At 42.3% G+C, this 12,600-nt stretch overlaps 5 protein-coding genes across 6 annotated transcripts; 2 read left to right on the top strand and 3 right to left on the bottom strand.

Moving 5' to 3' along the window:
• Window positions 1-818: 818 nt before the first annotated feature.
• sirt4 (sirtuin 4) lies at window positions 819-2,787 on the top strand (the record flags this gene model as incomplete). Of its 2 annotated transcripts, XM_079741943.1 has the most annotated exons (5): window positions 819-958; window positions 1,149-1,239; window positions 1,340-1,827; window positions 2,261-2,555; window positions 2,635-2,787. In XM_079741943.1, exons 3-5 carry the CDS (start codon window positions 1,340-1,342, stop codon window positions 2,785-2,787), a joined length of 936 nt encoding a protein of 311 aa, XP_079598069.1. In that variant the 5' UTR covers window positions 819-958; window positions 1,149-1,239. The 2 variants fall into 2 exon arrangements, with proteins under 2 accessions (XP_079598069.1, XP_079598068.1); XM_079741942.1 differs by lacking the exon at window positions 1,149-1,239.
• Window positions 2,788-2,862: 75 nt separating this feature from the next.
• cUnh1orf74 (chromosome Un C1orf74 homolog) lies at window positions 2,863-4,057 on the bottom strand. Its single transcript, XM_079741944.1, has one exon. It carries the CDS (start codon window positions 4,032-4,034, stop codon window positions 3,243-3,245), a length of 792 nt encoding a protein of 263 aa, XP_079598070.1. The 5' UTR covers window positions 4,035-4,057; the 3' UTR covers window positions 2,863-3,242.
• A 39-nt stretch (window positions 4,058-4,096) lies between these two features.
• Window positions 4,097-4,935, bottom strand: tomm6 (translocase of outer mitochondrial membrane 6 homolog (yeast)). The gene is made up of 3 exons (XM_079741956.1): window positions 4,808-4,935; window positions 4,463-4,586; window positions 4,097-4,335 (listed from the first exon to the last, which is right to left on the bottom strand). Exons 1-2 carry the CDS (start codon window positions 4,909-4,911, stop codon window positions 4,490-4,492), a joined length of 201 nt encoding a protein of 66 aa, XP_079598082.1. The 5' UTR covers window positions 4,912-4,935; the 3' UTR covers window positions 4,097-4,335; window positions 4,463-4,489.
• A 120-nt stretch (window positions 4,936-5,055) lies between these two features.
• uqcc2 (ubiquinol-cytochrome c reductase complex assembly factor 2) lies at window positions 5,056-7,531 on the top strand. The gene is made up of 4 exons (XM_079741955.1): window positions 5,056-5,279; window positions 5,443-5,517; window positions 5,885-5,951; window positions 6,118-7,531. The coding sequence occupies exons 1-4, from the start codon at window positions 5,091-5,093 to the stop codon at window positions 6,234-6,236; spliced, it is 450 nt and encodes a 149-aa protein (XP_079598081.1). The 5' UTR covers window positions 5,056-5,090; the 3' UTR covers window positions 6,237-7,531.
• On the bottom strand, window positions 7,415-8,600 carry tspo (translocator protein; the record flags this gene model as incomplete). The annotated part of the gene is made up of 4 exons (XM_079741953.1): window positions 8,427-8,600; window positions 7,956-8,127; window positions 7,702-7,840; window positions 7,415-7,588 (listed from the first exon to the last, which is right to left on the bottom strand). The coding sequence occupies exons 2-4, from the start codon at window positions 8,123-8,125 to the stop codon at window positions 7,415-7,417; spliced, it is 483 nt and encodes a 160-aa protein (XP_079598079.1). The 5' UTR covers window positions 8,126-8,127; window positions 8,427-8,600.
• Window positions 8,601-12,600: the final 4,000 nt, after the last annotated feature.

Genomic DNA, 12,600 nt, shown 5'->3' with positions numbered 1-12,600 from the left:
AGCTCTATGTTCACAGACGCAAAAATGAAGCATACCAAGAAAAGAACACTGTCCCTACTGTGAAACATGGAGGAGGCTCAGTTATGTTCTGGGGCTGCTTTGCTGCATCTGGCACAGGGTGTCTTGAATCTGTGCTGGGTACAATGAAATCTCAAGACTATCAAGGCATTCTGGAGAGAAATGTGCTGCCTAGTGTCAGAAAGCTTGGTCTCAGTCGCAGGTCATGGGTCCTCCAACAAGATAATGACCCAAAACACACACCTAAAAAGACCCAGAGCAAGACATTGGACTATTCTGAAGTGGCCTTCTATGAGCCCTGTTCTAAATCCTATTGAACATCTGTGGAAGGAGCTGAAACATGCCATCTGGAGAAGGCTCCCTTCAAACCTGAGACAATTGGAGCAGTTTGCTAATGAAGAGTGGGCCAAAATACCTGTTGACAGTTACAAAAATCGTTTGATTGCAGTGATTGCCTCAAAAGGTTGTGCAACCATCATTTTTGTCCAGGCCTGTTTAGTTTGTTTTTTAAAATGATTCTGTTGAACCACAATTCAAAAGCAATGTCTAATTTTCCTTGGTTAATTTTCAGTAAATTTTTATTTATTATTACTTTTGTCAGTTTCAAGTCCACGTGTGTATTATAAGTTACTTTGTTTTTTATTACATATAATAATAATAGCATCGAAGGATCCAAGTATGAAATACATTCGAACATGGGTTAACGTATGGACTACAATTCCCATTTGTAGTCCATAAGGCCCTTGTACTTCCTGGTCTGTGTGGTCATTTAAATAGTACTTCCGGTTGTATCTGTCATGTCCTTCCCATAATAACATTGTATAATGGTTCCTCCAGGTTTCATAAGTCCGGCATTATAAGTAGTTATATTCTAGATGAAGTGTTGTGGTGTGTCCCTCGTCCATGGTGTATGCTATAGCGTTTCATAACCCGTACTAAGGTAACTAACTAATCCATAAACAGTTCACTCTCAACGAGGAGCGCCTGCTCTACACTAATCTCAGTTGAATGTTTCATATTATTGTAGCGTTACTTACCTATTTTTACATGATTTCACTGTAATATAATTACAAGTTTTGTGTATTATGGCTTGTTTTTTAAGTTATTTTTCTTTTTTTATTATATATAAGAATACCATGGCTGGATCCAAGGTACAAATCAACTCACTAACCTGGCGTTGCCTCATATTAGTTCAACCAGTGTATTGGTTTATTCTAAAAGGTATTCTCCAAAACCTTTTATATTTGCTATTGTTTAATATGAATATGTGCTGACCTTTGAGTTGATTATAGTAACCCATTGTGCATCTATTTCTTTCCAGATGTCTCTGCCATGGAGGGTATTCACCATAAAAGCATCACCTGGATTAAGGTCAATCTCAGTTTCGGCAAACCTTCTGATGAATTTTGTCCCTTCTACTAGCACCATTGATGCCAATTTAGTGGAGAGATTACAGCATTTTGTGTCCCAGGCCAGTCGTCTGTTCGTCATCAGTGGTGCAGGTCTCTCTACTGAGTCAGGGATCCCAGACTATCGATCCGAGGGTGTGGGCCTTTACGCCCGCACTGACCGACGCCCCATGCAGTACAAGGAGTTTGTTGGCAGTGCCAAGTCTCGACAACGCTACTGGGCCAGGAACTATGTAGGCTGGCCCCAGTTCTCCAGTCACAAACCCAACGCAGCCCACAGGACCCTGCGGCGGTGGGAAGAGGCTGGGAAGCTGCACTGGCTTGTCACTCAGAATGTGGACTCTCTTCACTCCAAGGCCGGGCAGAGGAGACTGACCGAGCTCCATGGCTGTGCTCACAGGTACACATGTCTGTCCGTCACACGTGGTGTTTATCATGGGTCAACATACTAGAACATTATTTATTCTTCAGTCTAAAGTTAAGTTGAAGGACATCTTGTAAACTGATGCTGAGGTGCATCTCAATGTAACATTCCGCCTTGATGCAGTTATTCATGCAAAAGGAGTCCCAACCAAGTACTCAGTGCATATACAAGAACATACTCTTCAGAAGGCCAACATTTGCATATAAATATTTTCTTACTGGTCTTGGGTAACATTCAAATATTCTGAGATAATGAATCTTTGGTTTTCATGAGCTGTAAGTCATCAAGATTAATAAAAAAGGCTTTAAATATTTAATTGTTGGTGGAATTAATCTATATACGAGTTTCAATTTTTGAAACTAACTTTTCGTCAATATTCAAATTCACTGAGGTGTGTCTGTATCTATAGGGTGATATGTCTCGACTGTGGCACTGTCTCGCTGAGGGAAGAGCTCCAGAGGCGAATCGAGGCCCTGAACCCCGAGTGGAGAGCGCAGACGTCGGGTGTGGCTCCTGACGGAGATGTGTTCCTGGAGGACGAGCAGGTCCTCCACTTCAGAGTCCCTTCCTGCACCGCCTGCAGCGGGACCCTGAAGCCCGAGGTGACCTTCTTTGGGGACAATGTGAGCAAAGCCACGGTACAGCTGGTGCACGACAGACTGGCCGAGTCCGATGCCATGCTCGTCACTGGGTCCTCGCTGCAGGTGAGCTTTCAGTATAATATCTATACCTTTTTAATTAATATTTTAGTTGACTGATGGTATTTCCCCTTTTGTTTCCCAGGTTTATTCTGGATACCGGTTCTTGCTGGCAGCAAAAGAGAGGTGCATTCCGATCGCCATCCTGAACATTGGGCCGACGCGGGCAGACCACTTGGCGGAGCTCAAAGTCAGTGCTCGCTGTGGCGAGGTGCTGTCAGTACTGCAGCCTCACTGACACATGACCCTTACATGGACTCAAACCTTTAATTATGTCAACACGTTTTGAAAGTGGACAAAGTGGCGACACAACCACGTGGTGAATATCTTTAATTGGTTGGTCTTGCAAGCTTTCCTTTTTCACAATGAAGACATACCAACACTCGTAGTCTAAATGATTAGGTTGTTTGTAATTACATTAAAAAAATAATGCAGGTTGAATTTGTTATCAAATGAAGGTATTCATTATGCTGCATTGTTTTAAGTTTCCTCTACACAATCTTCCATGATGAGTCAAGTGGTTGGGTTAGTCATATTAAAAAATATAATTCCATCTCCCATTCTGCAGGGTTTTGTGATTACACTAAAGAATAAATCTTTCAAATAATTACAAAGCGTTTTCTGTTTTGAGATGATTTAATCACGACTAAACCTAGTTTCAATTTCAGTGAAGCTGTAACATCAGTGGTGGCTTTAAAGACAGACCGAACGCAACGTAACATTAGATTGCGTTATATTAAGATTACTTAATACGGTTTGCTGTTGAAATCTTTCCGTTAGTCCCTGGCTCCAGTGGTCCAGGCTGGCCTGAGTTTCGTTGTGCAGGAGAGCTGGGGTGCTGAAGGAATAAAGGCAACACGCATGTCCTGCAGTTTCTGTTTGCCATGAAACTGAAGCTTTGAACACCATCAAAGGTGTCATTGCCAGGCAGTTCTCAAAGCTTTTGCCCTGATCAAACCAGTATGTACACGGAAAGCCCAGTAGAATCCCAAAGAGGGTGCACAAGTTCCACTTTCCAGCTTCATCTCCCACTACGAGAGGCTGGTCTGCATTGGGTGATTGTATGTGTGTTTGTAAAAGTGACATTAACTCTTGCAGCATGCTCCTCAGATCTCCGCTCAGCGGCTCGGTAATATGTGGCTTTTCCAATGTGTGACCGACATCAATCACCGACACATAACTACTAATAAGCAGCTGTTTGAGGTGTTCCATCATAATATCTGGATTAACAATAAGGACACTGCCATTAATGTCCACCGTGATAAGAGACTTGGACACCAAACTGTTAGATTGCAGTGTACATAAGTACTGCTGTACTTGATCTGCAGTAGCACAGTTGATGTCATAAAGCAGGGCTGGTTTTAAGCCCAGATCAACAGCCAAGACCTGAACACCTAGTTCTACACTCAGAGACCCACAAATCGACTTCTTTCCAACAGATAACCATTTGCATGCAGCCACAGAAAAAGGCCTTTCATTAGACATTATGCATATCAAATGAAGGTTGTTTTTTTCAAGCTAAAAGATGCTTCTCCGCCAATACAGGAATGTTTTAACTATACTGTTTAATATTAAAAGAAATCCACACATTTATTTTTAAATATCCAATCAACAAATAATACAAATGCAAATTAAATCATTGTTGGTTGAACTACACATAATTTCCAGAGACATACAATAACAAGTGTTACAATACTAACACCACATCTATTTATTTTTTTCGTTCATCGTTTATGCAAGAACATTATTTCCGTATTTTTTGCTGATTACATTTGTTCCACGGCACCTAAGGAAGGAAGATGTTTAAACATGTTATGTAACATTTTTTTAAGTACCTTACCATGGGTTGAATTGTATGTTTGATTATTTGGTGTACCCACATTGTCTTGAATCAGTATAATGATGCTACTTACGCAGTCCTCCTGGTTATGTGTACTGAACTAAACTGGAGGCTGAGGGGACATCAGATCAAAATCGGACAGATTCCTCGCGACCCAAACACCGGCTGCAAACAACCCAAAATTGACCAGCAGATTCCTGTATGTGGGGAACATTAAAATGGGAACATGTTACTTGCTTAACGACAGTGCCCATATATCTGTGTACAAGCATGGGAAGATTCCCGACACCACAGATCAAGGGTAGAACTGGCAGAGGGCATGCCTGGCGTGGCTAGCTAAGGAGCTAAGCTAAGCTACTACCTTCAGCTGTAATGCAGCCCATCGGAAACACAAATTATGCTTTCTTCAGAACCTCACCTTCGAAAATCGTTTCTGTCTGTTGCGAATCGACACGCTGTAGAGACCCATTCAACAACCGCCGAGGGTCCCGAAGGTCCTTTTTTGTTCGCTCCACCACTCATCTTACCCTGCGTCCCAAAGTTAAACCCAAAGAGCGGAACAAATATCTGTATGTAGTAGCAACGGAAGGATTTAGCTGCAGCACAAATACGGAACGAACATGCCGTAGTAGCGGATGGATTTAGCCGTAGCACAAATACGGACAGCGCAGAGGCTCAAACCGAGGCCGCTGCTTCCATGGATGTTTGATAACAACGGTCACTTCAAGGCCAATTATTTTCAGTTACAAAAAATGTCTGCAACTCGCTATCGGCGGTTTTTGAAGCTGTGTGAGGAATGGCCGATGGATGAATTCAAAAAGGGCCGTGATTTGGGGACCTTTTTGCGACAGAGAGTCGCTCTAGCGTTCCGCGAAGGAGAAAACACTCAGGTAGAGTCCTGAGACCCCTCCGATGGGGTTGGATAACTGTTATCAACCCTGGGTCGGTTTGAGTTCTGCACTTCAGTACAAGGTGTTACTATGTTGGTGTGAAATGATGTGTGATCTAAATGGGACTTTTAAATTACTACTTTTTTGTATTGTTTCCCTTCAGATCTCGGACCCTGAGAAGTGTGATCAGATGTATGAGAGTCTGGCTCGGATCAACAGCAATGTGTACAGAGAACGGGTCAGTGCTCTACACCCAGAGGAGGGTTCTTACTAGGAGAGGGGCATCGAAAAGAACCACCAACCTAAAAAAAACAACACATATGCCCATATTACATTATTATCTAGCCATGAACAGTTGGCAAATTAATACAAACTATTTGTTATAGATAAAGATTAAATCAATACACAAAAGCTGAAATGTCCTGTTCTATCAACAATAACGTGCTATGGCTGTAAAGCTTTGCCTTTACCCCACCCCTGTTTAAATGATCAAATCAATGTCAATAAATATGATGTTGTGGAAATAATGGGTGCATTTACTGATATGATATTCAAATACTTTCAACCCTTTTCATCGTCGTCCCGCTTTGTTTTAATCAAAACAGTTTCCCCGTGTTATGGACACCAGCTTCACTGGGGTGACCGTGGAAGAATGTAAAGTGCTTTTATCAGGTATGGATCCATGTTTATGTGTTTTCATTTGTGTGTTTATGGGTGTATATATATGTATTTATGTGTGTATATGTATGGGGGGGTGTTTGTGTATATAATACAGCGATTTCTTTGATTAATTTATGTACCAGGCCTATTTGATGGCCAACATTGTCATTCTTTGTAGGGAGTATGCAGCAGATGCAGCAGATGGACGAGGAGAAGAAGGGTTTGTGGAAGACGTTAATGCAGCGCTTCTCATCGAAGGCCCCAGAAGAGGCAGCGGAGAAGGCCTCCGAGAAATAGCCTGGTCCCTTCTTCTTTCGCTGCTAATTCGGCAATAAATAGAGTGCTTCATGGCATTGAAATCCAACCATGTTTAATGAAAAAGTTCATTAATTTATTCATGTGTAACTTAAAATAGTCAATAGAAAATATTTGAAGTGAAAGTATTTGAAGGTTCGGATGTGTGAATACAGAGTACACCTAAAGATGGAAGACCACTTACTAGTATAAGTATACTTGTATGATACTAGTATACTTTTTTAAAACCACGCCCCCACCCATATTGAATGAAGACAGCTGAGACTATGGCCTTTAGTTTTAAAACCAATATGTTGTTAGAGTACTCTTACAGTAGATACAAAATAAATACCTTAAAATGTATTCAGAAAACAAGTTTTTCTGCAGAGAAACATTACGAAATGGGAGCTTTCTCTGCAACGTGATACTGTTGTCAAACTACTTGTTTATAAAAAGACAATACTACCGACTCAACAACTGTTTGTTTTTAAGCCCATTTTTATTTTCAGTATTCTTAAATCCGATTGTAAGATCGATTTTAAAATATAAGAAAACCTGTATGGAACTAATCAAATGAGAAGCTGCAAACGCCAATACGAAGCTTTAAATGTTTGATTAATGTTCATCCCATACTGGCCTGCAGGCCATTTCAGCCAAAAAAAGATTAGACCCTTTCGGTGTGCGTCTCAGCGCCTCCTCAATCCCGCGGATGCCCACTTGGGAGCGGTACAGCCGCAATGGAGAAATAGTTTGACCCTGAAGAATAGACGGGTCTCTGGACACAGCAGATAGGTACATCCATTCACTCTGCACATGCTCATTAAGAACATCTTAATTGAAAAAAACATTGGAAACTCCCAGAGAAAATGACCAGGTTCAATGAACAACTAAACCACGAAGTCAAGTTAATAAATCATAATGTTTTTCGTTAATCGGTAAAGCTTTGAATTATGAGAGGGCAAATTCCCTCATTTAATTATGCAGTCTTGGAGTCGGTGATATGACCCTACAGACAAACCTTAGCTACGCAACAGCATGCAAAATGAAGAAAGTCCAGCAGAATCACCTCTGGGTAGTGTTTTTTCATTACATTATTACAAGGAAGAAAATCAATCAAATGCTACCTATACATGGATGTCCATGCTGCAGTCTCTAACGTGACCAGTAGTATCTGGTGCCTCCTATTCCCCTTTAGGGTTGGGATTGTCTTTCCAGATGCGATAGTTGAGACAGGTGGCCAGACACAGCCATGCCAGGTAGGGAGCCATGAGCAGAGTGGCAGGCCGGCTGATGGGGTACCAGGACAACATGGTCGCTCCAACCGTCCCAGTGAGAACCATAATCTCGTATAGCGCCTGGAATTAAAGACAAAAAAACATTTGGATACCAAAGTCTAGCTCGGAAACATTCCCTCATCCCTAAAATGTTCACAGTGGTTTATTTATCATTTTAAAAAAAGTTGACTTACTAATTTAATTTTGTGTGCACCAAAGAATATGGGGGTCCATGCCCAGTTTAGAGCGAGCTGCAGTCCATACAGGCCCATGGGCACCAGTGCATCCTCGGTCAGGCCGCCAAGTTCCTTATATATGAGGTAGGAAGCATACCTGAAGGTGATATACGAAACACGGTCAAGCAGGTGGGTACAAGGCTTCACATTGTATAGCAGAGCTGCCTGCAGCGAATAATCACAATACAAGCAGGGAGTATACATAAACTGACCCCATTCCAGTGTACAGGCAGGTCCACACTATAGGGAAGGCGGCGTTGGGCGGACGCCAGGAGGGCTTCACCAGAGTGGGGTACCATGTCTTCACCTGGTGGCGGGTCACGTAGCCCCCGTACAGCCCCCCGAGGTGAGGGAGGGCGGTCAACCCGATAGCCTGCCACATGTCTGGGGTCAAAACAGCCATGGTCAAGTCAAACCACCACAGATCGTCTACAATGAATATATATTAACTCTTTATGACTGGGCGACATTATATGTACGTGTGTCATTTCAGACCCCGAACGCCTTTACATTAAGCCAGCGAATGGAGACTAAACTGAAATATGTGAACTCACTGAACTGTTACCTAATCTGACGATAAAACGTCAGCAAGCGAACAGCAACAGGAAAAGACCGTTTTTATCTTATGCAAGTTGTTTACTTCGTGTCTTCACTTTATCCGTTGTGTAACGACTGCTGCTTACCGTTCACTATACGGACCCACGACGTCTGGCACCACAGGCGGAGATACTTGACGGAAAACAAGCCTCCTCCTGCTGGGTTAATCAGAATCTGGCTGGTTTAGTTTGACACTCGGTCGGTTTGGCTTATCTATCCGACCCAACGTCTCCCATCAGGGAGTGTCCAATGCTGAAGGCTGCACACGCCCGCGAACACACACACACACACACACACACACACACACACACACACACACACACACACACACACACACACACACACACACACACACACACACACACACACACACACACACACACACACACACACACTTTACACACACATTACACACACGGGACCAAACGGCGCTCATGCCAACAGCTGAATTAGGTAAAAGCTGAAGGTCAATCAGCAGTTGTGCATTTCTACATTTTTCTTCTTTATTTTCGGTGTGAATAGAGCGCAACAGTGACTGACCGCCCCCTATTTGAACAGCTCTGGTTCCGGAAGTAAATTTCCATTTACATTGACTTTTCAGAAAATCGCTAAAGGCCTATGAAGAGTTTTAAGCCTGGAACAAGCCTGGAACAAGACAGTGTACATTATTTTGTGAACGATTGAAGGAAGTACTCCTCCCAAAAACCATTGCGAACTTTTTCGCAATGGTAACAACCCAATAGTTTAGAGCGTTTCTTGCATCTTATAACCTTTGTCATTATTTTATTGTTTATGTAGTTAATACAAGTTGTGTCATCAGTGGCGTAAATATCGACGGTGCAACCGTTGCATTGCACCGGGGCCCAGACGGCGTCAGCCCCCCCGCTCCTCAGCCCTGTACAGGGGCACAAAAATATTCTGTGTGTAAGGTTTCATATAGTGTATAGCGTTGTCATCGACGTGGTACGTTCCTTCGTTCCTGACCGCAATCACCGCGTAATAACGTTACTAATTTTTAATACATGTGAATTCAGTCTCGTATTCAAGTTATGTTTTAATTCAACATTATGTGTTCCTAGCTTTAATACTTTTTTTTTAATTTTTACTTTTATTTTTATCATATATTCTATATCAACATATTTTTCAACATTTCAGCATTTCAACATACAGCTCATTTCCTCTACAGCTCTAAAGGTACGGCCTCACTGAACGCGAACGCGCATTAGAGCAGGGGCGGATCTACAGGCCCACCCAGATTGACAGTGGGCCCACCCAATCAGATTCATGGAAAAAAGATAGATTTTTTTTAATGTTTAATTGTCTTTGCTCATACAATATAGGTTTTTTTCTTGAATACATTGATAATTTAAAATATTTACAGTAGCTACCAAAAAATAATAATATTCAGAATCCCCTCTCATACTCATTAGTTCTGTCCAGTGACGTCTTTACGCAACATCATGGTCGACGCAGACAACGGATGGCGGTTTCGTGCACCATCAGATAGCAGCCTCAATTAGCAATGGCTAAACAGCTCTCTTTGAGTCACTTACGATGACATAATTAACTTTTTCAACTCGAAACCTAGGAGGCTCCGCCTTGTGTAGAAGCTACGGTTAGACCGGGTTTTTGTATGCTGGCCCGCCGTGGCATTATTGCTGTTTCTGAATTTTTTTTCTATTAATTCATTCGATTCGTTTGATCCATTTATATTCATGTAGGCATATGGGTTGTAGTCACAATATATCGTGAGCTATGCAGTGTTGGATTTGTGTTTTTATTTTGTTATTATCCTACATCTGCCTATGTGATATGACATGAGTATAAGGCATATTAAAATACTACAGATTTGCAGTTCTCTCCACTTAATAATTGTATATAGGTAGGCTATATAAGACTCCGCCTTGTGTAGAAGCTCCAGTTAGACCGGGTTTTTGTATGCTGGCCCGCCGTGGCATTATTGCTGTTTCAGAAAGTTTTTTTCTGAATATTAATTCATTCAATTCGTTTGATCCATATTCATGTTTGGGTTGTGGTCACTATAATGTGAGCTATGCAGTGTTGGATTTGTGTTTTTATTATGTGATATTCTGACATGAGTAAAAGGCATATCAAAATGTACTACCGATCTGCACGTTCTCTCCACTTCATATTTATATATATATATATATATATATATATATATATATATATATATATATATATATATATATATATATATATATATATATAGGCCTATGTTTGTTTAATCTTTGAAAAAACCAAGGCCCATCCAGATATTCCTAGGCCCACTCATAAATTACGCCACTGCGTTAGACGCGTTGAAAATCGGCATTTTTGCATAGGGAACCATTGGTTTAGGCGCGTATATGCGTTACACGCGCTAAACCAGCGCGTTAGACGCGTTTTACGCACCTAAACAACGCGCCCAACGCTCAATTTTTTTTACTTTTGACGCTTCAACGCGTGACGCTTAGCCGCGATAGCCAATCAGCGTTGAGCTTGACCCGATGTCACTCGCAGAGAGACGGAGGACGCACAGTAGGGTTGGATTTAGTGATTCGTTTCCGCGAATCAGTTTGCGTCATTCAGTTCGCCATGAGGAGTCGTTCGCGAATCGTTCGTTCGTCCGTTCAGTCGAGTTTCCGGTAGCGGTGAATCGAATCATACACGGTTCTCTGGGTCAGTCAGACTCAGCCCCTAGTTCGTTCGTTCGTTCAGTCGAGTTTCCGGTAGTGGTGAATCGAATCATGGAATGAACAGCTTAGACTCAACTTCTCCCTCGTTCTCATACGTCAACATTACAACTGTCAGCGAGTCAGCGACTAGTGGGTCTGGGAGGAGTCGAGTCTGAGAACGAACGAGGCGAACGAGACGAACGATGTGAACGAGAGAGAGGAACCAGTTCAGTTCGTTCGTCTTAACGATTCGTTCATTCGAACTGATTCGTTCGCGAACGAGTCAACACTAACGCACAGAAGCAGAAAGAACATGGACGTCGGACATCGTTTCAGTGTGTGCTGAAATGATGAGGAGGTGGTGAAACTCACACAGCTGTGAGCGCCTACGGAGGATGTCATGCACTAGAGTTTAGATTCTCGGGCCGATATTTCCCACCACTATCCTCGGGCCGGGCCTTTGATCGAGCGTTTGTGTGTTTTTTTTTAATCATTGCTGTATTGGCCTAATCTGAGGAGAAATCTATGCCATAAACAGAAATATTATAGGCCTTTATTACACGGGTCTTCTCAACGCCGTGGAACGCTCCGTTCACTTGCATGAGTAGTAGTCCGGTATCTTGTCAACCCCAGCGTCTTTGGCGACGTCAACGTCTTTGGCGGACTATTTCTCTGCTAATCAACATTATGAATGCTGGTAACGAATAAATTGTAAAAAGACACACCATGTGAAGTTATTTTTTCGTTTTGGCAAGTAGCCGTGTAATAAGCAGGATAATGTATAGAACTTCGCCGGTCATTATCTAAAATAAGCCCCTTCACGGCGAAGCAAGACACCTCCGCTGGGCGGGCTCATCTATCTACGTAGGCGCGTTAGGCGCGTTGAACCATTTTTGTGACACACAATGATCAAGCGTCAGGTTAGGCGCGTTACGCGCGTAACGCGTTCAGTGTGGCCGTACCTGTTCACTCTGTTGACTGAGGACAAAAATATGTGCAGTGTTTCAAGTGTGAAGTGGTTCGGATGTGGAAAACCACGGCCCGTTTCCAGCACTCACGTTTCGAACATGGACGTTTTGGACAGGGACTGCACAAGAAGGTGGTTGTTTTGAGCAGGGGATGGACTAGAAGGTGGACGTTTTGGACGGTGGCTGCACTAGAAGGTCGACGCATGTCAGACCTGGATTTTATACATAAAGGGAAACCATTTCCAATCCAAAACCTAGGTAATCATAATGTATTACCAGTATAAACAATGTCTAACCTAAAATAACCTCTAAAATAAATACATTCTCCACCTACCAAAATATAGATGAACGTTATAATTTGTAAAAAATTACAAAGTTCACAACATTTCTAACACACACACCTTTTGAAACTTGGTGGGTTGAAGTCCGATTAGGGCATTACAAGAAAAGGGTTAAAAAAGGTTTCGGGTGTAAGTAAAGAGGAGGAGGCTTTTCGTGATTGCTTTGGGATCTCCATCTCAAGAGATCTCTAGAAACTTATAAAAAGAAGCATTGAAAGACATAAGATGACGTGAGGAATTTACAGGAATAGCCTATACAGTGATGTGACTGAT

Source organism: Pollachius pollachius, assembly GCF_949987615.1.
Source record: "Pollachius pollachius genome assembly, chromosome: 8".
Taxonomy (NCBI): domain Eukaryota; kingdom Metazoa; phylum Chordata; class Actinopteri; order Gadiformes; family Gadidae; genus Pollachius; species Pollachius pollachius.
The sequence above is the reverse complement of the archived record's forward strand: the minus strand, read 5'-3'. Positions and strand labels throughout refer to the sequence as shown.

Bases quoted from the DNA above. Each gene is read 5' to 3' on its own strand.
- tomm6 (XM_079741956.1), bottom strand. From the start codon at position 4,911: ATGAGTGGTGGAGCGAACAAAAAAGGACCTTCGGGACCCTCGGCGGTT. The intron at 4,587-4,807 runs GTGAGGTTCTGA...CCCCACATACAG, and splicing joins GACAGAAACGATTTTCGAAG to GAATCTGCTGGTCAATTTTG.
- cUnh1orf74 (XM_079741944.1), bottom strand. From the start codon at position 4,034: ATGTCTAATGAAAGGCCTTTTTCTGTGGCTGCATGCAAATGGTTATCT.
- uqcc2 (XM_079741955.1), top strand. From the start codon at position 5,091: ATGTTTGATAACAACGGTCACTTCAAGGCCAATTATTTTCAGTTACAA. The intron at 5,280-5,442 runs GTAGAGTCCTGA...GTTTCCCTTCAG, and splicing joins GCGAAGGAGAAAACACTCAG to ATCTCGGACCCTGAGAAGTG. The intron at 5,518-5,884 runs GTCAGTGCTCTA...TAATCAAAACAG, and splicing joins GCAATGTGTACAGAGAACGG to TTTCCCCGTGTTATGGACAC.